Source organism: Cyclopterus lumpus, chromosome 11, assembly GCF_009769545.1.
Source record: "Cyclopterus lumpus isolate fCycLum1 chromosome 11, fCycLum1.pri, whole genome shotgun sequence".
Taxonomy (NCBI): domain Eukaryota; kingdom Metazoa; phylum Chordata; class Actinopteri; order Perciformes; family Cyclopteridae; genus Cyclopterus; species Cyclopterus lumpus.
Window position 1 is genome coordinate 14,087,570 of NC_046976.1, and position 22,851 is coordinate 14,110,420.

The 22,851-nt window shown below is 42.8% G+C and overlaps 1 protein-coding gene across 2 annotated transcripts in view; it reads left to right on the forward strand.

The window, feature by feature from the left end:
• The window catches only part of col16a1 (collagen, type XVI, alpha 1), a 53,605-nt gene that overhangs the window by 10,603 nt on the left and 20,151 nt on the right, over positions 1–22,851 (forward strand). For both annotated transcript variants that reach the window (XM_034545548.1, XM_034545549.1), the window contains exons 3-24: positions 2,609–2,677; positions 2,763–2,880; positions 8,225–8,348; positions 9,028–9,309; positions 10,192–10,272; positions 11,926–11,994; positions 14,775–14,807; positions 17,341–17,376; positions 17,691–17,723; positions 17,860–17,904; positions 18,298–18,336; positions 18,502–18,564; positions 19,527–19,571; positions 19,668–19,763; positions 20,163–20,201; positions 20,425–20,469; positions 20,573–20,608; positions 20,710–20,832; positions 21,557–21,592; positions 21,874–21,909; positions 22,186–22,314; positions 22,583–22,627. In XM_034545548.1, the coding sequence (XP_034401439.1) occupies positions 2,609–2,677; positions 2,763–2,880; positions 8,225–8,348; positions 9,028–9,309; positions 10,192–10,272; positions 11,926–11,994; positions 14,775–14,807; positions 17,341–17,376; positions 17,691–17,723; positions 17,860–17,904; positions 18,298–18,336; positions 18,502–18,564; positions 19,527–19,571; positions 19,668–19,763; positions 20,163–20,201; positions 20,425–20,469; positions 20,573–20,608; positions 20,710–20,832; positions 21,557–21,592; positions 21,874–21,909; positions 22,186–22,314; positions 22,583–22,627 (1,622 nt within the window). The remainder of the gene's footprint in view (positions 1–2,608; positions 2,678–2,762; positions 2,881–8,224; positions 8,349–9,027; positions 9,310–10,191; positions 10,273–11,925; positions 11,995–14,774; positions 14,808–17,340; positions 17,377–17,690; positions 17,724–17,859; positions 17,905–18,297; positions 18,337–18,501; positions 18,565–19,526; positions 19,572–19,667; positions 19,764–20,162; positions 20,202–20,424; positions 20,470–20,572; positions 20,609–20,709; positions 20,833–21,556; positions 21,593–21,873; positions 21,910–22,185; positions 22,315–22,582; positions 22,628–22,851) is intronic.

The window sequence follows — 22,851 nt, forward strand, 5'->3', positions numbered from 1 at the left end:
TAGGCTTCAACACCAAACAACAAAGTTAGCATCTAGCTGGACCAAAACCTCTCTCCGCCTGTGCCTGTCTGTGTGTTGCTTCTCGTCATTGTACCCTTTTGCCTCTAGCCAAGATTACTCCTGACAAAGCCTTCATCTTGATTTTATTTCTACGGAAATTGGGAATGAAAACAAAATGTGAAAGAAAAAACGACAAAAAGGTCGATCTCACCATCTCTCGATTTAAAACAACCTGTGATGGGGAGATATGAAGATAAGATGTATGTGTGATTACGCATGTCTGTTTTCTTTTTTTAAGAAAGAGTCTTTGTGAGGCTGCAGAGTGCATGTTTCAGGATGAACCCCGTCAAGTTATAAAAAGCAGCGTGTGTGTGTGTGTGTGTGTGTGCGAGAGAGAGAGAGAAATTGAGAGAGAGAGAGACAGACTAAACAAAAAATAGGATGTAACTGTCAGTCAGAATGTATCAGAGGGGCTCAGAAGACTGCTTGATATTTCCTGTATTCTTCACTGTATCTGGTACTTTGTTCACAAGTCACATTCAATTCATAGCATTTCTTAAGTTTTCATCTCAAGTTCCTCTTAACATACTACAACACCACTGTCTGACATCTCTTATCCGCGGCATGATTTGTACTCGCAGGCAGCAGCAAGAGAGCGGCCCACTGCGCAGGCAGCCTGACATGTGCTGTGCTTTGAAAGACTTTTGGTTTTGAAACCAAGCTGAGCCGAAAGCTGCAGGGTGTCAACCGATGAACTCGAAGGAGGAGTTGATGAAGTGATTCAATTCTTTCTTTCTTGAGCCGGGCCTGCGTGAAATTGAATTTTTCTAACTCTTAATTAAAGTCTGTTATGTTATTATTTAAGTAATTGTATTGGGCTCTTTCCCTTTTTTTGTTATGGTGTGATTTCCAGTCTGGTGGAAGTTTAATTGTGGTGGGAAAAACATAGACAGTGTGTTGCCGTTGCGAGGCAACTCTCCATGAAGTGCACTCGCTGTTTCGTCAAAAAGAGGTTCTCAACAACTCAAACCACGAATCCAGGAGATGCAAACACTTGCCTCATGAAGGTGAGCAGGGCTGTAGTGAAGAGACCACTAATGGAGTCCAAGTCCAAATGGAGAGTCGCCATTTTACGTTTTAAAAGGTTGTGCCAGTATGCACTCGGAACTTCTACTTGCTGGACTATAAGTGTATATCTATTCATGCATTTGTATTTCCAAATAAGCACAGCATTACGACTGTCCATGGAGTTTTAATGTTTAATGTTCATGTTAGAGACTGGAAAAGGTTTTTGTTTTATGAGTTCCCAGTCATCAACTCCATCGGTCTTTTCACTGAACAGAGACCGCAGGTGTACTGACCGTTCTCTCTCGACGGTTCCGTCATTTAGTTTTTTCCTAAAGAAACGTTCAGGTAGTGTCTCCATAGTGTGTCAGTGATGTAGAAAATATTTTTACAGGTTTTGTTTGATTAAAAAGTAGTTTTAATTGACCCTGCAATTTTGTTCCACTTTGCAGGGTCAGACCGAAAATGTCTGTTAAAAAAAACAAACAATGAATGAGTTAACAATGGGGGAAAAAAGTGTTAAAATACCAATCATATATATATATATTTTTTAAACAATTCAAGGGCAGTTCTGTACCCTTCTGTCTGGGCCCCCTAGTGGTAAGGAGCTGCTAGGCATGTTCCAAGAATGCCTCTGCATAGATCCTGCTCTGCGTTTGCAGCTTAATTTAGAGCAACAAAAAGAAAATCTGTTTAAGTTCTCGTATTTTTTTTTTAATGTTTTTGTTTTTTGTTGTTGATTTAAAAGATGCATCATTGTGCCAGGGTAAATAAAAAAAAATGTCTAGCCTTTGGCTTTGGCAGAAGGTACACAGTAATGATTCAGAATAACTCCGACAGCAGCACAGTTCAAAGAAAATGATTTCTGGTTGATGCAGGTTACCACCTGCTCCCGCATTCTCAGTCATAAGAAAAAAAGAACATTAATACTTTATGAAAAACGGTGCCCTGTAGAACTTGCTCGGGGCCTTGGTCCTCGGCCCCAAAGAGATCAATTAGCTGTGGATCGCAGTGATTCACAGGGTCTTGACTACTTAAAGTACGGTTTCTTTCCTACACATCTCACATCTCTGTGAGGCAGGCCGCTCTGACAGGTAACACTTTTCTCTGTAACCTCCCCTGACAGGGTGAGAACATATCCATCAAACGTCGGCTGACGTGACAGACAAGCTTTGGTGCCAGACAACCTGTCAGAACGGGCTGTGTTCCACTCTCCCCAGCGTTGCCCTCCTTTCATTGCACTCTTTGTGTTTTACACTGTTGACTCTCTTTCAACCCCATCAGCTCCTCTCAACGTCTCTTTCTTCCAGATCAATATTTATGTTTCTCATGCATGTTTGCAGTTGCCTCTTCTCGCTTACAAGAGTGAAAAGTAACATTTAAAGTTACTTCTCCAAAGACTGACGTGCTGTTCTTGACATTCCATGAATGCTAGAATAGTAGTAGTACATGTCATGGTTTTTTGCTGTTTACATACCTTAATCTGACTCTTTTTTTGTTGTTGTCCTGCTTCACCATCTGTTTCATCTACTTGTCTCCACAGAGGATCAATGCCCATTCTTGCAAGTGGACGAATGGAAGTTTCCTCAGACGGACCGGCACAATATCACAGGTGAAAAGACGAGCTGAAATATCTCAAACGGGACACTTACAAGTTGTATTCATGTGGCTGCTGACGAATCTTATTTTCTTGTCAGGTTTTAACCTGGTGAGGCGATTCTCCCTGCTCAAGAGCAAAGATGTCAAAAAGATCCGCAACCCACGAGGACCGCTCATCCTCCGCCTGGGCAAAACTGCACTCCTGCGCCCCACTGAGTACGTTTTCCCACTAACAATCCTGCCGCGTGCTCTCTTTACAGCCACCGACGGAGAAACGCATCTCACGCAGGCACATTGTTGGGGCAGCTTGAGGTGGGAGATAATGTACTGCGGGGGACGTGACATAAAGCACATTTTCACCTTTCTGGGGGCCTATGTCAACATGCTCTGAACAAAGAAATAAGCAGAGCGACTGAATGCCTTTCGGCTAAGTAGCCTCTGAACTCTCACTCAACTTATCCTTGCTGTCCACTGGCAGTTGGCAAGCTGTACAGCACGGATCAATCTCTGATTGCATTTCCAGAAATAGCACTTCATTTCCCACACCACGGACACTGCCTTGTAAAACTGAACTCTTAACAGCCTTTTTGGTTTTCCGGGCTGTGACCGCAGATGCTTATTGGAACTAGTTTTCACATGAATTGTCTGGCTTAGTTGCTCGAGCGCAAACTATAGGAGCGATGCCTTAATTGGTAGGCATGATGCAGTTGGCAGTAAAGAAGTTACAAGGATATGAACTTAATAGCGTCATCTTAGAGCCGTGGCTTGTTCTGAGCTTGTTTCTGGGCAAAGAGAGCGGCGGCCATAAAGTCCACTAGAGCGCGGCGTCCCTGCACATTGTTCTGCAGTATGACATGGTGTAATTACACCTTTCCTGGGTTTATATTTTGTTATCACACAGTAGTTTGTCGTAGATTTAGTTTGCAATTGTGACACAAGTGATTTGACGTTTTTTTTCGTTTTTTCTTTTCTTTTTTAGTTCAACCGTAGCAGGTTTTCAGACGGCTGAGCTTCTTTTCACCCACCGATAAAGCCGTTTTTCAGAACTTGCCAATTGGGTCAGCCCAGAGTATTGTATCACTTTGTCCAGCCCTGTGAGCTCCACTTGCTTGAAAGCCCGACAAATCTGTCTACAAAACACTTTTTTTTTAGACGTTTTGTTCTAAAAGTGTCACATATATTGTTTGTCACAGGCATAGAGAGTACTTGTCCTGAGGAAAAGAGGGGAGAGGGGAGGGGCCACTAAAAAAATATCACTTCTCATAAAATCAGCATCTTAGGAGCCAAATTCAAGAGGTTTTTTGTTTTGCCTCTAACCATACAGAGAGAGGGCATCCTCTATCTGGTTTGGATTTTGTGATGGCGCAGCGTTTATTGAAATGTGGATGCCATTGAGAACCGTGCTGTCAGTTGTATCATTCAAGAAGGTTACCTGGGTGACTCCATTTGGATTCGGACAGAGAATAATCAATGTTGGCACATCAACCTTGCCTGCCAGCTGCCTTTTCATTGTGCTTCTCTCTCTATGTGTGAAACTCCCTGTCACTGATATATGTTTCTCAAAATGACGAAACAGAGATTCTTGCTTTTCTTTTTGTTTTGCATACGCTTATTCTCTCTTGCCTTATTGCCTTACGGAGCAATAGATACAAATCCTCCTGCATTTGTTCCTTTTTCTTACTTTATTTTTTTTTACTTTTTGCCTTCTCTAATTGCATTACATGTAAGGGCTTCAGGCACTTACAAAAGAGTGGAGGCAGACAACGGATGAGCGAGAAGCTGTGGGGGAACGACAAGGTTAACGGTTTTAGAGTGTTTGTGTTTGTGTGTGTGTGTGCGTGCGTGTGTGTGTTTGTGTGTGTGTGTGTGTGCTTATGTGTGATGCTGATGCCTTTTTTTCTGCCCAGTCTCAGAGTAGATAGTGTATAGATTTCTCAAGCTGTATCCGACATGGCTCCCATCCACCACAGACTCCCCGTCACTCAAGCAGCTTTTTAATTCATTGCCGGTAAGGTTGACTGAAGTGCAAGACGTGTGTGTATCGTAATTGGAAAGCAGCGTTTTGCTTTGTATCAGAGGCTAATCCATTCAGCTAATCCGAGCTAACACAGATGAGTGACAGCCAGTAAAGCTGCGTGTCTCTCGCCTCTCTCAGTTGTCTGCAGACAGTGAAATGGGCACCAATCACAGCGGGGCACATGTAATTTAATTTCTGCAAAATGTTTGGGCCTGTTTCTTTTATGTGGCTTCAGTGTGTAGGAGAGATGGGAAACAATTCTGTGCTATTATGGTGTGAGGCCACACTATTTCTGACATCATTCAAATGCTTTTGATGAATTTAACATTGTTTTATCACATAGACAAAAATTTTATTATTTGTGTACACATTAAGCATTTCGCTGCTGGAATTGCTTGATTGGGACAAAAAGCTTTAGAAGGGAATAGTGATTTTATTTTTAGAGAGCAAATGCAAAAAGACAGATTGGGAATATGAGTCAATGAGGAGAAGGTGATGTACTTTTACAAAAATATTTCAGTTTACATCCACCAAAATCGTCAAGAAACTACATCCAAAACTCAGCTGCCCATCTGCTCTCCCGCACCGAAGACCACATCGCCCCAGTCCTTCCTACTGTTATGTCATCTCTCGTGTTTATATTGTACTTGCTTTTATCGTTTCTGTTTCCACCATGTAAAGTGCCTTTTGAGTAAATTTTTTTTGAAAGCCCTATACAAATAAAATATATCATTATTTGTATTATTATTTGCCCTCGATGGACTGGCGGCCTGTCCAGGGTGTCCCCTGCCTTCGCCTTATGTCAGCTGGGATAGGCTCCAGCGCCCCCGCGACTCTAATGAGGATAAGCGGTATTGAAAATGGATGGATGGATGTATTATTATTATCAGCAGAAGAGGCTGATTAATGGTGCAACGTGTGGTACAGCAAACCTGTCCAGATTCCACGCAGAAGCCACACCAAATGAGGCCGTGATTTTGTAGAATTTATGTCGACCTTTATTGAGCTGGGGAATGTTACGACCGTAGTTTTCAGCAGCTAAACTGCGTCTGTGCAGATGGGGAGCGCAGGGACACAATGGCATGCTTCTTGCTCCAGGGATTGCGATGGCAGTCTGTCATTGGGTTGGTCTGTAGGTTAGCCGTACAGACCACTTTCAGTCCAAACCGAAACATCGCAAACAGATACAGTGTGTTGGTTGGATTGCATGACCATTTGTTACCGCCGTTCATCGTCTGCAGACGATAAATTCAAATGACTTGTCACGGCACGACCTGCAGGCAGCTTTGTAATAAATGATCTGACGACTGTCAAACTGAAATTGTGTGCAGATATTAATGTAGTGGATTAATCCCAATGACATCAGTCATTCCCTGACTTTTTTTGTACTTTGTGTTTTCGCAAATGTTGCCATACAACACGAATATGGTGAATATCTTTAAACCTTTTAAAATGTTTATTTTTCTTCCTAAAGTTGTATACATATTGTTTAGAATACAACAAATAGAAGATAGCCAAAGGTAAAAAGAAAGAATTAACCTAAGGCAATATTTGGCCAATATATCTTCTTTTACAGCTCCGTTTACAAAGTCCGTTCCTACCTGTCAGAAGTTCCTTTGAGTGAGGTGTGTGTGTGTGTGTATAAGACATTCAGGGATAGAAAACCTTTCCACTGAAAGCAATTGATTCCAGCTCAGTTAGAACCAGGTACAAAGGTGCTTACACACCTCTCCAGGAGATATTCCCATCCAAAGATCTGCTTTTACAACATTTCCTCTCCCATGTTCCCCTGTGTTTCTCTGGCTTGCACTGAACTTCCTCTCCCGCTCTCTTTTGACAACTAAAAACCAAGAGGAGCAAAAGTAACTTTATTTCAGTGTTGGGAAAGGCTAGAGTGATTTATTGTGTTTGTGTTTGTTTGTGTTTGTGTGTGTGTGTGTGTGTGTGTGTGTGTGTGTGTTTCTCTCCAGAACTCGGAATGTAAAAGGCTATGGTGAAGTACTTTTAACGTAAAAGTCAATACTCTGTGAGTGGTTTTGTGCCCTGCAGCCCATGTCACTAATCGACAGCAAAACAATTTCTACTCTCGACATCAGTTTCTTTCTTTCTTCCTCTGTCTCTCTCACGCGCACTCTCTTTCCATCTCTACCTACATACTGTTCCGTGCATTAGTTGAAGGGGACATGTCACTTAAAACTCACCTTTTCAGTGCTTGTGCACGCAATCCCTTTTCTTTTTTCTTTTTTGTGTGGGTGGCCTAGATCAACAAGCGGTTCATATTTTACTCCAACTTCCCATGTCACATACAGGTTCATTAGATTAGATTTTGGTGTTGCTATGGTGATTTTGCCAAACTTGCTTCGAGGGAACCGCAAACCCTGACTTGTGTAATCTCATCCGGAAAATTATCCCGCTAGGTACGAGAAATAGGGCCCATGTACATTCAGACAGACGGCATGAGAAAAATAAGGGTGATTTTTCCCAATTAAATCATATAAACATGTTCTCGTAGAAACCCTGAATATGTGTACGCAACTCAAAATGAGCATGATATACTGTACCTCCTTTAATATCAAAACTCTGGAATTTTCATATTCAATGTAAAGAATGCATTTGTCCCACACCATACTTTTCTCCCCCTCTCTGCAGGTCTCCAGGTTGAATGTGTTTTCTTCCTCACCTTTTTTCCTACTCATCCTCTTTGTTTTGATGTCCTGTAGTTGTGTGTGTGTGTGTGTGTGTGTGTGAGAATAGAGAATATTTCACCATCTCAGTGAGCATGCATTTCACATGACATGTTTGTGAACCCTTCATCTCTCAATACATCTACACACATCCATGCAGTGAATATTTGTGTGTGCGTATTTGTGTGCTTAGATGCCCTTGACCAAGACTGAGGGATGATGCTTCTTAGACTGCATCTGCTATGAAAATGAATTACATGGGGGTTACAGTGCACACTGCTTTGTATTGTACTGCTGGCTGCATTCACAACATCTGGGGTGAAATGCAAAAAGAAGAATCTGACACAGGAAACCGAAAACGTTGGCATTTATACATTTTAATTCACAAGTTTTCCTAATTTGTCACAATGTTAATTGCATGTGATGCTCCCTGCCTAGCAACCAATTGTGTTTATGTCAAGTCTGATAGATACTTAATTGTTCCGGGGGGAGAAATTAGTTTTCACAGCTTGCATATTCACATGTACAAACACAAACAGTACAGACACATTGATTACATTTGAAAGAAAGTGCATCTATAAATACATTAAGGGACACATCAATGTTTTATTAAGGGCTGCTACATCATGTAAACAGAATGCATTGAAATAAAGAGTGGATTAAGGAGGTTGGTCCGGTGTCATTACCCACTGTGTTAAAACTCTATGCTTCCAGCTTGTAATACAGGCTAGATGTTATAATTTGTAATCTCCAAGCCAATATAACCCCTTGTGACATCATCAGAAGTTCCCCAGAAACCTTCCTGTAATTGGCGTCACTGAATGGAGGAGTGACGGGTCCCTGATTTTCTGTCTTCCAGTGAGGTGTTTCCTCACGGCCTTCCTGAGGAGTTCACCCTCAGCTTCACTCTGGTGTTAAAGAAGGCTGCTCTGAGAGACACCATCTACCTCTTCCAGATATCTGATCAGCAGGGATACCCCCAGGTGCAACTCACTCTTGTTACCTGATTGACGGTTTGATGCATTCCCGCATCCTTTTGCCCCCGCCTCTATTTCCTCCATCCCTTTTCTCTTACCTTTTTCTTCATCTCATCCTTTTCCCTACTCATTCCGCCTGTCTCTCATCTTTTTTTGCACAGTCATCCACTTTTCCCTTCAATTTCTTTTCTCTCTTGACACCTTTTCAATTCACTCCCCCTTTTTGATTTTGTGCGTCTTTTGTCTTCTCTTTATTTTCGTGCTCCCCGTCTCTCCATTGCTCTTCCCTCCATCATCATCATCATCATCATCATCTTCTGCTCTGCTATCTCATTCACCTTCATTGTTATGCATGTGTGCTCCATGATGAAGCACTGGAGTCCCTCAGAGTCCCCATAATCACCAAGAGTCGGGGCCAGATTTAAATACTCAATGTGTATGATGGATGAAGGCCAGCTCGCCTCATTAGGAGTGATTGATTGGCTGTACTGCCTGCGTTTGTAATTAATATGTCTTCCCCTTTACCTCACCCCTGCAACTGTGTTCTACAGCTTTGTTGGGTGCTAGCAGCATGTACATATCACTCTTTGTGGAAACCAGGACCAGACATCTTTAGATACAGTTAGTAGGCATACTTAACCCACAATCATAATAGTGTTTAATTAGCGCTTGTGTTGAAACCCAGCTCTCCGTAGACTTCAATGGCCTCGATGGAAGCCTGTCCGTTCGCGCCAGGGGCGTAGAGCCCGCAGATGACCTGGTGAGCTGCATTTTCACCGGGGAGGGGGTGGAGGCCCTGATGGACTTGCGCTGGCACAAGGTGGCCCTCAGCGTGCAACGCGAAGCCGCCTCCCTCCATGTTGATTGCAACTCCCTTGAGACCAAACCGCTGGAGGCCCATGGAGTTTTGCCCACTGACGGACACACGTTGCTGGGCATCCGGGCTTCGGATGCTGGACCTGCGCAGGTATGGCTCTATGTGGGGAAGAAAATACTGAAATGAGAGGAGCACCTCTAGTGTGCTTTCGATCAAATATGCAGTCTTTGCTATTAAAAAGCCTTTGATCTAGTTTAAGCTATAATGTAAATATCATCTCAACTTACCATTTGAAAGTGTGGTGACATTTAGTCATTTTCTGTGTGGAGAACAAACTGTAACTTGTCCGTTTCCAAAGTGTTTTGAAAGATCCAAAATCCATTATACAGACCTGGACTATTAAGAATGGTTGATGTGCTGCATAATTCAATAAACCCCTGGTATTGACAATTTTCGATAACAAACCAGGCATTTTCTAGACCCCCCTGTTGGACATGGACAGAGTGAAATATTGCTCATGAACCAACCACCCATAACGGCCCTTGAGCTGAAATCAATCCTTCTCTTCATGCATGTTATACGTGTAGTCACATTTGTGTGTGTATGCAGGTGTATTTTAGAACGTAGGCTATGCCCATGAAGTGCTGTTTTTTTTTAGGCTATCACATTCAGTACTGATTACAAAAGCGTGTGGACTACCTGGGAGAATGGGCTTGACGTGAGCCAGGTCTATTAATGCCAAATAGATTCAGTAATCCAGGTACTTAGTTTGACGATCAATTAACCAGCCTAGTTAGAAAGCAGGCAGGGTAATTTGTTACACGCACGCACGCACGCACACACACACACACACACACGCATGTAAACCTTCAGACGAATTGCTTTCCTAATACTTTATATAAATCCGAATTTAATTAGCTTTCAGCTCACTACCTCATTTAAACTGTATTTACATTATTAACCAAACAAAACAGAGGACGTAGGGAGACCTGCTTGTTAAATGTATCAATGTCTTTCTCTCCCTCACCTTAGATGGACGTTCAGCAGGTGATGCTGTATTGTGACCCCTCCCTCGCCATTCAGGAAGCTTGCTGTGAGATACCTGGAGCACGGGTGAGAGTGGCGACCGTCATTAACGGATAAACAATGATTAACAATACCAATGAATGTGTGCGGAGGGGAGACTTTTCACACCTGCTCTACACTGAATTATTTAAATTAACATCCATTCAAAAATCCTTTTAAAAATAGTTATATAATAAATATTCAATAAAATATAATGTAATTCATAAACTTCATTTTATATCGTCTATATTATATCAGACACTGATGGCACAGCGCTGTGTATTATATCTTTTTTTTTTATTATATAGGACCTATATAATAAAAAAGGATGAACCTGGAATCTAAAGGACAAGTTAAACATTTTGGGATTTATGTATATTAAATTTGGTGGTCAGAGAGAAGAACAAAACTTTTGATATGCAGTTCACTGACTATATAGGACTCAATAAATCACTTGACTTCGACGGACCTTTTCTGAAGTGGAAGCCTGTTCGTAAACACAAAATCCTCCCGAAGCTTTTTTTTTAATAGGGTATTGGTATACAAATTGACTTGAGCTTAGAGTAATTCCATTGTGTGCAATTACGTCGCATCAACTGCGGTTCGCCAATGTTGTCTGCACTCCTAAAGTGTGACTACAAGGCTAATTGAAAGTATCACTTTCTTTCTCTTGCAGCCTCAGGAATACCATTTGCTACAGGATTTCTTTATGTTTCCCTTTTCTTTCTCTCGCCTATTTACCTCTTCTCTTCATGCGTATGTTTATGCAGTTATTGTTTGCAGGCTTCAGAGAAGTAGAAAACACATTCATTGGACCTAAATACGACAGCATGTTCCTGTTAGACAGAGAAAAACACAGCGAGTGATTCTTCACTGCAGGTATGGGGAGAACTGCAAACAGCCAGTTCTAACGGTTTATTTTTAAGCTGGAGGTATTTTTGTGCTCAGACAACTTTCTTTTTTTTTTTTCTTCTCCGAATTCTCCAGGGTGTCTGTGCTTGCGTGTCTGTGCGTGCATGTGTGTCCTCTTCATTAACAAATGCATTTTTTTTTTTTTTGAAGAGCGATACAAATACGGTGAGAAGTTCCCTTCAGAAGTTTGAAACTGAGGAGTCCTCTGGAGGCGGCACTGAATGCTGTGGAATGGTTGATTAGAGGGTTTGAAGAAGGAAAACTCTTCTGCATCGCTCACGGCATTCGTGCTGCGGGGCTCCCTGCGAGCAGCGTTTTTAGTTTGAAGTGAAAAGTGGAGGAGCATGTGTGCACCCTCTGCACTGTCGGCACTCGCCCATGAAGCCCGGAGCTTCTTAAAACATGAAGGACAGATAGAACTGCTGGTTGTGGTCCGACTGCTCCAGTCCATACGACATTACACGGAACAGAAATGAGTTGATGATTGTCTGCTTCTGGTCATCAAACCATTCTTTATATGCCATTATTTGGATTTGATCAGCCAGCTAGACTCTCAGTCACAATTAGACCGTTTCCATTATTCCTTGAAGAGAAAATGCATCTTGCTATATTGCAAATATTGGAATATACAACAAAGCATGGGGCTAAATCAAGAAATATCTAACTCTTGTACTTCAGGTTTGATTTCTTTACATCCGGCCCAGAGTAGAGTTGTAGGATTTCGGTAGAAAAATCACTATGTTCTTTTACCCCGTCTTAAAGAATGTCCGCTGTATATTATATTTGCAGTGTCCACCGGACGCTTCTAAGAGCCGGCGTGCTGCAGAGAACGACCTGTCGGAGAACACGTTTAACCAGGTAAGTCAACAAATGCACACAGACATTCTACCAATGCAAAACACATGTGGTCACGCACAAAGTCAGTTTACAAACGTGTACACACAATCACTCCGTATATAGTGTCATAGCACTGAAAATACTGTCAAATCAATGACGAGCACTTAAAAGTCATTAACAAATAGAATGAATTATCACAAAACTTGGCTACCATCAGGCACAGCCATAAGACACAGACAGACACACACACACACACACACAGACAGATTGCTGCGGTCTTTAACACCTTCTGAGTTGTATATAACTTCAGTTCAGTCTGCTGGAAGCAATCTTTCACAGGGTCCACGGGCAGCGTCGGATGCACGAGAAATAGAGCCTTAAGCAACAACACGGGTGGCGCTTTTTAAACAAATTTCCATGGTGTTGTTTTAATGCTGCGTGATACATGATGTAACTTTAAAAGCAATTTATTCGTTGTTTCCACAGCCGCCTCTTTCATTAGTCATATTAATGGGATCTATATCCAATTATCTATTCATTACGGCCTGTTGTTTATCTTTTGGAGAGAGCTGGTGTTAACTTAGAGCTCTGGCAGACTTAGGACACGGTAATCAATCCCGTAGGTGGTTTCAACCCGACACGGTTACAATAACTCCGGCATGCCATCTCGGTCTGTTTTTATTTCTCTCTTTCTCACCTTCTCCTCTGCTATCAGTTGCACACTGACTGTTTTGATACGTGCATTATGATGTTTAGCCGTATGGTCCAGTATTCCGTGCCTGGTAATGTTCCCACCATCTTCCTTACAGATGTGTAACTGCCATGAATGCAGCCCAGACTTCGTGTCTGTACTCATTTTCCATTTTTTTATATCTCCGCCATCTCCTTTCTCTTTTGCCCTATTTCCCAACATGCTCACGCATGCACAGACTGACGACAGTGGTTTCCATTTGTATCCGTATGTTCTCTTTGTACACATTAAATGACCAACGTAATCCCGAATTCCAGTGTGCAGGCCAGATGTTACAGAGCCAAAGCACTGCTTTGATTAAACTAAGCCTCGCTGAGTGACAGTGTATTAAACGCTGCATACGTGGAATGGTAGGTGTTCTGTATATGGAGAGAGCGATGGCCATTATTGGTATGCAGTGAGAGCAGGGTAAGCTGGGTTCGCCTTTTGGTAAAATAGCATTTATGTGAATGTGGATGCCTTTGTAATAATACATTATTACCCCTTTTTCTCCTTAAGTAGCCTGAAAGGTTTTACACATGAAAGCCTCTTTCCAGTTCTTGAGGACTATTACTGAATATGTAAAAAAAAAAAGGTCTATTAACCCTTTTGTGGCTCCGTAAATTGTCCCTGGAATCACTGTCGGTTGGGTCTGAAGAGGACTAAGTATGAAGATGAAGGCCGCTTCTCATCTCTGCTTCAGGCTACTTTAACTGCGAGCATAACACACCTGCATCTCTCACCGAATGGTTGTTGGTCGAGGTTCATTGTGGCGAAGAATGTGTGAAATAAACATATACTATATCTGTGTTTCTGCTGCATTGATATTGGCTTTTTTTTTTTAAAGTGTTCTTAGTAATTCTGATAATTGTATACCAGTACTCTTTTAAAGCAATAGTTCAATATTTTGTATTATCTTTCTTGCCAAGAGTTAGATTGCAAGATCGATACCACCTGCAGTGCAGTTAATTAAACAACCTGCTTTTGCAATTACTAGTCAAATGAGGTTTGGTGCAGAGGTGTGTGTGTGTGTGTGTGTGTGTGTGTGTACCATCGCTTATGTCTGTTTCTCATCTTCCAGCGCTGTAAAAAGTCTTTTTCCTTTTCTTCAGCCCAACTCCCGACCGAAAAGGTCATCCGAACCTCAGAGGGACCCACGGGCTTCTTTGTATTTCATTCCCCGGTCTCAGCGTGTTTCTACTTGACTTTTATGATGAAGTCCAAAGCCAGCTGTAAAATGTTTCTTCTCCCTTCTTTTTGCTGAAACGCTTCCCCCTCTTCTAACTTTCCTCCCTCAACAAATTGTTTCCGTTCAGCTTTCCAGTCATTGCTCCGTGTTTCTTGATGTGTAACTCTGTGCATCTCTTCATTGGCCTCTGTGCTCATGAGGTACTGGACTTCTCTTTTTCTCTCCGTTTAGCCTCTTTTTATGTCTTCTTTTCACTCGGAATAAAGAAGAACTGTTAATGAGCCGTGTATGAAACCAAGATGGCCCTTATTTCTCCTTATCTTTGTTGTCTATCTGATGCAATGAATTGTAATAGCAACACTGTTTCAAGGGATGCACTCCACATGCAACAGGAAACAACAGTTTGCCATAGATGTCATACGGTGTAGATTTTGTTTCGGAGCCCCCTGGGAACATTTTTAGTTCCTATGAACTGCAGCAGAGATGCCAGTGACTGTGAATATAAACTATATGTTCGAAGGTTTGAGAAGAATTTAGAACATGTGGATTAATTAATGATGAAAAATTGGGCTGAAACAAGAACTCGGTTACGGTGCTGTCAAAAACTATTTCTGTCAATGCTCTTCAAAGCTTTTGGATTCAGCTTGTCTAAATATGATTTGAGTGAGTTTTGGCCATGCAACTGTCAGCGCAAGTGTCTAAACATAGACAGAGAGAAATTCTGGACCAATGTGAAGCCAAAAATAGTAGTTATAATGAGGTAATGTTCAGGTGTAATGTGAAACGAAATAGGCTTGACGTTTTCTTCTTCCCCCCCCCCCTCCCCCCCTTTCTTTCGTTCTTTCAATCTCTTCTTCCCCTTTCTTTTTGTTCTACCATCAGGAGATTTTTGCCTCAAAGGATCTGGAAGATAAAGTAAGCCTCACATTTCACACACACTTTATTTTGCAGTATTGGATTTCCAGGAAGCAGTTGCTGCTGCCTATTGATTTTATAATTCACCTACAACGGGCATGTTCTGTTCACAAATATAATACAAAAGTCCAGACGCTTCATTATGTTGCTCGTGTGTGTGCTTATGCAGCTGGCCACCTCCCCTGACTTCCTCAATGTAGGTTATTACCTGGCTTGGAGAACTCAGCGAGCTCGGCCACCGGGGCAAAGAAACAAAAAGGACTTTTCTTCTGTTCTGTGAATTTAATGTGGACAAATTACACAGGCAGTGATTTTATTTATTTTTTCTAGGGGGAAAATAGACACAGTACCCAAAGGAATTCATTATCAATACAACTTGTTAACCCTGTAGCACCATTTGCAACACAAAAACCAACAAATATAACTAAGCAGGCCCATTTATTAATGTGATAATGGAAATACATGGTTTGAATAAGGGGTAGATTGAATAATAAGCTTCTGCTGCACAATCCTAAAGCTCAGTCAGAAACCAATTTCCATCGCACTGTTCATGTCTTGCTGCTTCAGCTATTCCTCCATAGCTTGTTCTGTTCCATAAGTGGTTTCATGGTTATGTGAGTCAAAAGGCTCTCCAGGAATCTATTAGCACAGCCGGTTTTTTTAGATAAAAGTTTTTTTATCTTTTTGCCGTTAGATTAAGAGTCGGAGTAAGTAATGCTTTTGAGAAAGTGGCACTTAAACCCAAATAAAAAAGTTTCTACATACATTTAAACACACATCCCAGGCCAGTAGTAATCTATGTTTATGCTGTATTTCAATTTGTGTTAGAGTGCTGGGTATTGCCCTTGATCTGTCAAGTCCTGGCAGCTAGAGAGACAAATGCCCCCAAAAAATGAGCCCATCGGAATTGTTTAATACCAAAAAAACAATACTCAAAGACAGCATTCTGGTGCCAAAAAAGTCTTTTGAGATGTTTATGCTCATAAATGAGCATAGATGTTGGCATGCATGATGCAGAATTACCACCTGTGTATTGGGATGTTGGATGTCAAAATGTGAACCTGTTTATTTGGATGTGAAATACTTAAAATGGCACGACTGACGAGGATATTGGTGCCCAATGCCAAATTTCAGCCTCCTGGGGACATTTTGTGTGAACCTACCGACCAACTGAGCTATTAAGCTGCCAGTCGCAGCAAAAGCACACTTACTGGTGGGACTGGCTTTCCAACTCCCGGTGGGCCTGGAAATCCAGGCTTTCCGTGTCAATATTTATCTATTAACAACAGATAAAATAACGCTGCATGATAAAGATTGCTTGTGGTGCGTGAGGTGATCCAGATGCAAAGAGAGAGAGAGAGAGATGTTAGTTTTCATAAAACCACTGCATCTCATTGTACATGCAGTATAAAATCAAACAACAAAACCCTACCAATTTAATATGCAGCGAGCATGGTATGTCTGATCTTCAGAGATTCTCATTTCTGCTCTTTTAATTGAGTGTAATAAAGAGAGCGTAATGTGCTTGGCTACAAGGATATTGTTAATGCCATTTCATAATGCACAGCGAAAGTGTTCTGCCCTTTCGCAACAATCCGACTTTTCCATTATAAAAGCCTCAATGTAGATAATAAACAATAAAGACAAGGCCGCTGAGGTTTTAAGTGGAACTACATCAGGACTTGACTCAGCCCACAGCCAGACAAGAGCTCGGAAAGAGTGACTCGTCATTGCAGCTGGTCGAGCCAGCCATTGATAGATTTGTAGCTCGTAGGAGGGGTGGCGGGGGGGGGGGGGGGGGGGGGGGGGAGCGGGGGGGCATTACACATTGTCTTTTGTCATCGGCAAGCTCATAGTCACTGCTTCAATATATGCAAACGTGCTGGCGTTTCGAAAGCATGACTCCCATAAACACCGGGCGAGGGGATTCAGCTTTAATCACTCTCTTCTGCCAACAACAACCGAAATGCGTTGGTTATTTATAATGGTTATCCTCATTTGGTATGTGTTTGAGTGCGTGTGCCCTCCTGTGAGGAGCAGCTGGTCTCCTCACTGCGGTGGGACTCCGACTTTCATATTGATCTCCGTCTCCCACGGGAGCTGCGTGCGTGTTTTTTCCGAGTGTTTGTGTGTGTGTGTGTGTGTGTGTGTGCGTGTCTATGTGGTTGTCAGTGTGTGCGCCAGCTCGCCCACCTCCCATCCTTTTGTATTCGTGTACTGTAGCGGCACAGTTTGTTTTGTGTAACAGTGTCACCACCTGGCGAATACATGAACTGCAACTCCTTTTACTTCCTTCACACACTTTTACACATTCAGTGAATATCCAATGTAAAGAATTATTATTAGTATTACATCTCTGTATCTATACGTCTGTACTGTGCTCGTTGTTTATTTCTGAATGAGAATGTAAGGATCCCTGATCTCTACTTTCACATCTTTCCATGAGAACGCGTTATAAGTAGGCCACTGCAGAGTGTGTAACTGTGTGTGTGTGTGTGTGTGTGTGTGTGTGTGTGTGGTGTGTGTGTTGCAGGTTATTGCTGGCTTTAAAGGGGAAAAAGGCGAAAGGGTGAGTATGGAAGACAAAACGCGCACAGAGAGTGTGTGTGTGTTTGTCTGTGTGTGTTTGTAGTCAGACTAATATCAGCGGAATGTGTGATGTCATCACATGTGCTCAGACCTGCCTAGTAATGATCACTTATACCTATCCACACACACACATACACACACACGCACGCACACACACTTTGATGTCCCTGTAGTCTAATATGTTGCTGGCTTGGGACCAATCCACCATCGAGCTGATATGCATTCTCCACTCGCTGATTCGGTTCCGGACCCACACGCAATCGTTCTTCTTTTCTGCCTCCCTCTCCATCTTAGGGTGATAGCTGTTCTGGCTCCCATTCAGCTCCAGTAAGTAACTTTCCCGCTGCGTCTCACTATTGCACAGTGCCTCGTTTTTTTGCAGAAAAGCATTGTCTTGTTTTTCTGGCATGCAGCACAGTGTGATCTGCGATAATACATGCCAAATAAGTGTCTCTATCCGCAGTGCTCAGAGGGACCCAAGGGCCAGAAGGGAGAGAGAGGCGAGCTGGTGAGTGCCAATCTTCTGCCACAGGTTACAAAAACCACATCCCACTGCCTTCAGACCTCGCCAACCCTTCAGCTATTTTGTTTGAGCCGTGTTCAAAATTCTCATCGTCAAGCATTGGGTCCCAAAATTAATAATGCAGTGGGAATTGGTGTGTGCCGAGACTTAGGCTGTGCACAAATGTATTCATGCCGGTCTCTGTGAGTGTGTTTATGTATATGTTAAGTAACGATTGATGTGTCTGATTCAAGTATATATGCATCTGTATGTACCTGCATGCCCATGTTTCCCATGTGTGTGTGTGTGTGTGTGTGTGTGTGTGTGTGTGTGTGTGTGTGTGTCTCTTTGGAGTATGGTCATTGATCTGGGCCTTGTTTCCATTCCTCCTCTCCACAGGCACTGCCTGCCAACTGGGGCGAAGCGGCAGGGTACAAGGTGAAAGGTTTCACAGACCTTCAGTAATGAATAATAATGAAGACGCGACCTCTTAATGTTCCGCCAATTAATATCTTAACCCCTTATTATTTTTTAAGTTCTCTCTTTTGTCTGTTTCTCACCTTTTTTTTTAAATTTATTTTTTTGTACCCTGTCTCCGTCTAGGGAGAAAGGGGTTACAAGGGAGAGATCGGTGCACAGGGTCTTACCGGCGCTCCAGGGAAGGCTGTAGGTTATCACTTATTATTATTTTGTCTTTAGTATCTGTAATTAAAATCAATGAAGGCACGGTATTTACTTTGAGGTTAAAGTCGAGCAGTTTTTTGGAAAATGTTTCATTCACACAAATGCTCAAAAGAGCATGCACTCACAAACACGCCGATGCAGCTTCATGCACACACACACACACTCACACAACATGCACTCGCGAGGGCCACTATTATCAGGCGAAGGGCGGATATTCAGTAAACCTATATGGTATTATTCTTTAAGCTAAGACTCCCATTGATATCTGCTCTCTCGCCTCCACTCTCCCATGGCGTTAAGTCGGCCTGTTAATGCCTGTTAGATTAGGCTAGAGCAACAAAGCCAGCACAATCAATGCGGCCTCATTGACGGTGCTGTTCGTCTCCCACACAGGCAGCCACCTATTCAGGAAGACTTAAACCTTTTAATCTTCCCTGTTCAGCGCAGTGATCCTGGAGACGCATGCAAAGTTGAGAGGAACAAATTACAACGAGTGTGCGCTCTTGAGAGATATTCCGCTGGTTTTCGGCATCAGACGCACACACACACACACACACGCACACACACACGCACACACACACACGTTTAGCCGCTCACCAGGCGAAGTGCTTGTCGTGGACAGATGGATTGGGTTGAGGATGGCTTTTCTTAAGCCTGCCAGCCATCTGACATTGTGAATATGAATATGCTTGTTCATGTTCATCGCTGAAGACGATACATCTTACAGACTCAACAATTCAAATTTTTTTAATTTTTTTTAATTTTTATTCCAATCGTAAAACGAATGAGGGAAATCAACAGGTGCCTTGAACAATTCAATGACGATATTTCGGAGATAGATTTTTTTTCGGTGGAGCTTGCTCTATTATTTTGGGATGGCACTGATGACGTCACTGACCGCGATGATGCTTTCACTTACCTTTCTGTCCGTCACCATTTCCCAGGGACGAGGCGGGTCCATTTGTGTGGTCGGCCCCAAGGGACAGAAGGTATGTCTGCATTAAGTCTGGGAGTTCCTACCATCAATCTACCTGTCACATGCATTCAGTTCAGTGGGTTTAATAGTGTGCATCTTGTTTTCCCAGGGTACCCCAGGTTTGGTGGGTCCTGAGGGATTGGCCGGGGAGCCAGGGAAGCCCGGATTTCCAGGCCCACAGGGAGTTGGAAAGCCAGGCCCACCAGTAAGTGTGATTTTGCTGCGATTGGCAGCTTTCTAGCTCGGTTAGTCGGTCGGTTCACAGTAAATGTCCCCAGGAGGCTTCAATTTGGCATCGGGGGGGGGGGGGGTTCGAGTGGTTGTGAGGTTCTGTGCGTGAACTCATAAACACATAGTGCAAATTCACACTTGTTTTTTTTTTTTATTAAAAAATAAAAAAAACATATATTCACCTATTGGATGGTTTAACCACATTCTCTAGATGTCCTTACACTCGTCTTAGCGACTTGTATTCAACCTTGCTCTGTAGTACAGAGCAGGACTTGGCAGAACCTTCTTTTGGTGCAGCACTCATTGGCCATGACAGAAGCCTAAAAGTGTCTCAAGAACAGCTTTTGAAAAGACTTATGTATTTGTATTTCAGGGCCCTCCTGGTGATTCGGCTGATGCAAAGGGAGACAAGGTAGGTTCACCATTGGGCCCCATAAGAGCCCCCATATATAATCCATTTATTCCATTCATCACTGATCGCGACAAACATATTAACAGTGTTCACTCTTATGTTATGTTTTCTCCTCGGGGGTTTTAGACTCAGCCAAGTTAAAGGCAAAGATACTTTTGAAGAATAGTTTTCAGGTTACGTGTAACAATATTCTGAAGACAAATCATGTGACTTGTGTCAATAGGGAGATACCGGACCTCAGGGAGAAGATGGATTCCCAGGAGATCCAGTGAGAGACTCTTATGAACATTGATTGATATTCGGCAATGTCTGCATGAGCTTCCAATATAGACATACATCAGTGTTTGACTGGGAATCTGCTCTTTTCATAGGGACCAAGAGGAACAACGGGGTTTAAAGGAGAAAAGGTACCTTTTAAACATTGTCTTTAATGTCTTAATCTACATGCATGTGTTCTCTCTCTCTCTCATCCACATACTGTGACTTTGATTTCATGTTCAATCCTCAGGGCGACGCATGCGAAGTGTGCCCCGTGCTGCCTGCAGACATGGGTAACACAGTGGCTCTGCAAGGAAAGCAAGGCCCTAGGGGAGAGCCTGGATTACCAGGGATAGGAGAGAGAGGACTGCCTGTAAGTACAACAGTTTGAACGTCCAGTAATGTCAAACTGTTATGTATTCAGAGCTTGCCCAGAGTGTTCAGTTTAACATTTTTATGAGCTTCCTACATGTTTTATTAGAGAGCCGTAGACATAGTTTGAGCTGTAGCTGACGATTGGACCTTGAGCACTTGTTTGACAGTGGATATATTTTATTTGCACACCGCGGGAAGGTATGGCGTTTATTTTGAGCTCGGGGTTGTATTTGCTCTTGTGATTCTCACAGTGGCTCAAGGAGAGAACGCGCGATATGCTGTCAAAAGTGTATTCTCCCAGGCAAAGATCATTTCCTTAATGCAATGGAAACACATCTATTTATTTGTCTTTCTTTCTAGTGAGTCTGCACACGACATACTGTGCATTGTGTTTCTCTTTCTGTTCATTCGACATTTTCCCACTTACCCCGGCAGGTGAAATGGGGAATGATTTGTGTGTGGGGGGTGGGGGGGAGGCAATATAAATCTAGAACCTTATGAGATTCTGTGTGCAACGATTTCCAATAATGCCAGCATCCATCTGTCATACCTGGTTAGGGCAGAGGGAGAAGGAGGTAGAGCAACACATGGAGAGAGAGAGGGAGAGAGGGAGAGAGACAGCGAGCGAGGGAGAGATGACCTCACTGTATCAAAGTTGAACTAACAATACTGATGGCTCATCCCTGCTGCTCTCCCCTCTCTTCTTTCTCTATATTTACCAGGGTTCTCTGGGTGCAGATGGCCAGGCAGGACAGAAGGTACAGAGTCGTCGTCCCCCTCATTAATTTACAGCTTATGGTTCATTCATATTCTGTGGAAGCGCGACCTATACACACTTTTTAGATATGCTAACATCAGCAGTGCAGATGCAAACTAGCTAAAAAAAACTCCACACAGAGACACCAAAGTTCTCACACACACGCACACACACACACACACACACACACACACACACACACACCAAAGCAAACCAATTCATCAGAGTGAGCTCTGACTACTTTGCCATCTTGGATGTCTAATTTTTTATTTCTTTTGGCAGGGCGAACCAGGATCAGGTGGCTTCAAAGGAGAAAAGGTCAGCTTTTATTCGGCTTGGCGTTTCTTCTTCGGATAACTTTGTTCAGCCGTCGGCGAGATAAAGTACCCTAATTAATGAACTTCACATTGTATGTGTTACTAAAGCTGCACGCATAATTTTTCATGTCGCTTTCGTTGCAGCCGTCTTGGAGCACCAGAACATTTCTAACCATGTTCATTTAGTTTTTTTTTTTCATTTGAATGAGCTTCGGATGTGGATAATTGTATAGAGAACACATTTCTGATCCTCCTCCAATCTGCCTCCATGCTTTAGGGAGATCCGTGTTCTGTGTGCCCAACTCTTGGAGAGTTGCCCCGGAACCTCGTCCCCGGTGTCGGGGCCCAGACCCTCCAGCAGAAGGGAGAGAAGGGAGCGCCCGGCATTGGACAAAGAGGAGAGCAAGTAAGTCTGTTTGGGGAAGAATTCCTGCTATTCTACAGCGAAAATGAAAAGCAAAGCAGAGCAGTAAACAACAACAACAACAACCAAAACATTGTTATGTTGTTATTGAAGGGAAACAATGAAGTAAACTGTAACACAGATGGTAGAAGAAAACTGATATACTGGGGTAATGTTTTTTTTATGATTTTGTTAACGTCGCTGTGTTTGCTTGCATGTGATAAGCACCTTCATTAAAATGGTGCATCGGTCAATTGTGTCTGCTCCACAGGGAGAGCCAGGAAACGTAGGATCACCTGGCTTTGGAGGAGAAAAGGTAAGTGGTGTAACATGAAAAGAAACAGCGCTGGGAGACAGTAACCTCCATAGTAGACGAGGCTTACATAAGGGGATCTCACTCAGTGGGATGCTGAATGGGGCTCATAATAGACTTCATGCGGAAGATAATCGCAGCATTGCACTAATTTTAGGGCCTAAAACTGTCCGCCAAAAGGGATTTTACTCAGCAGGGAACTTATTAGTGAAAGCTTAGGTAGTGGA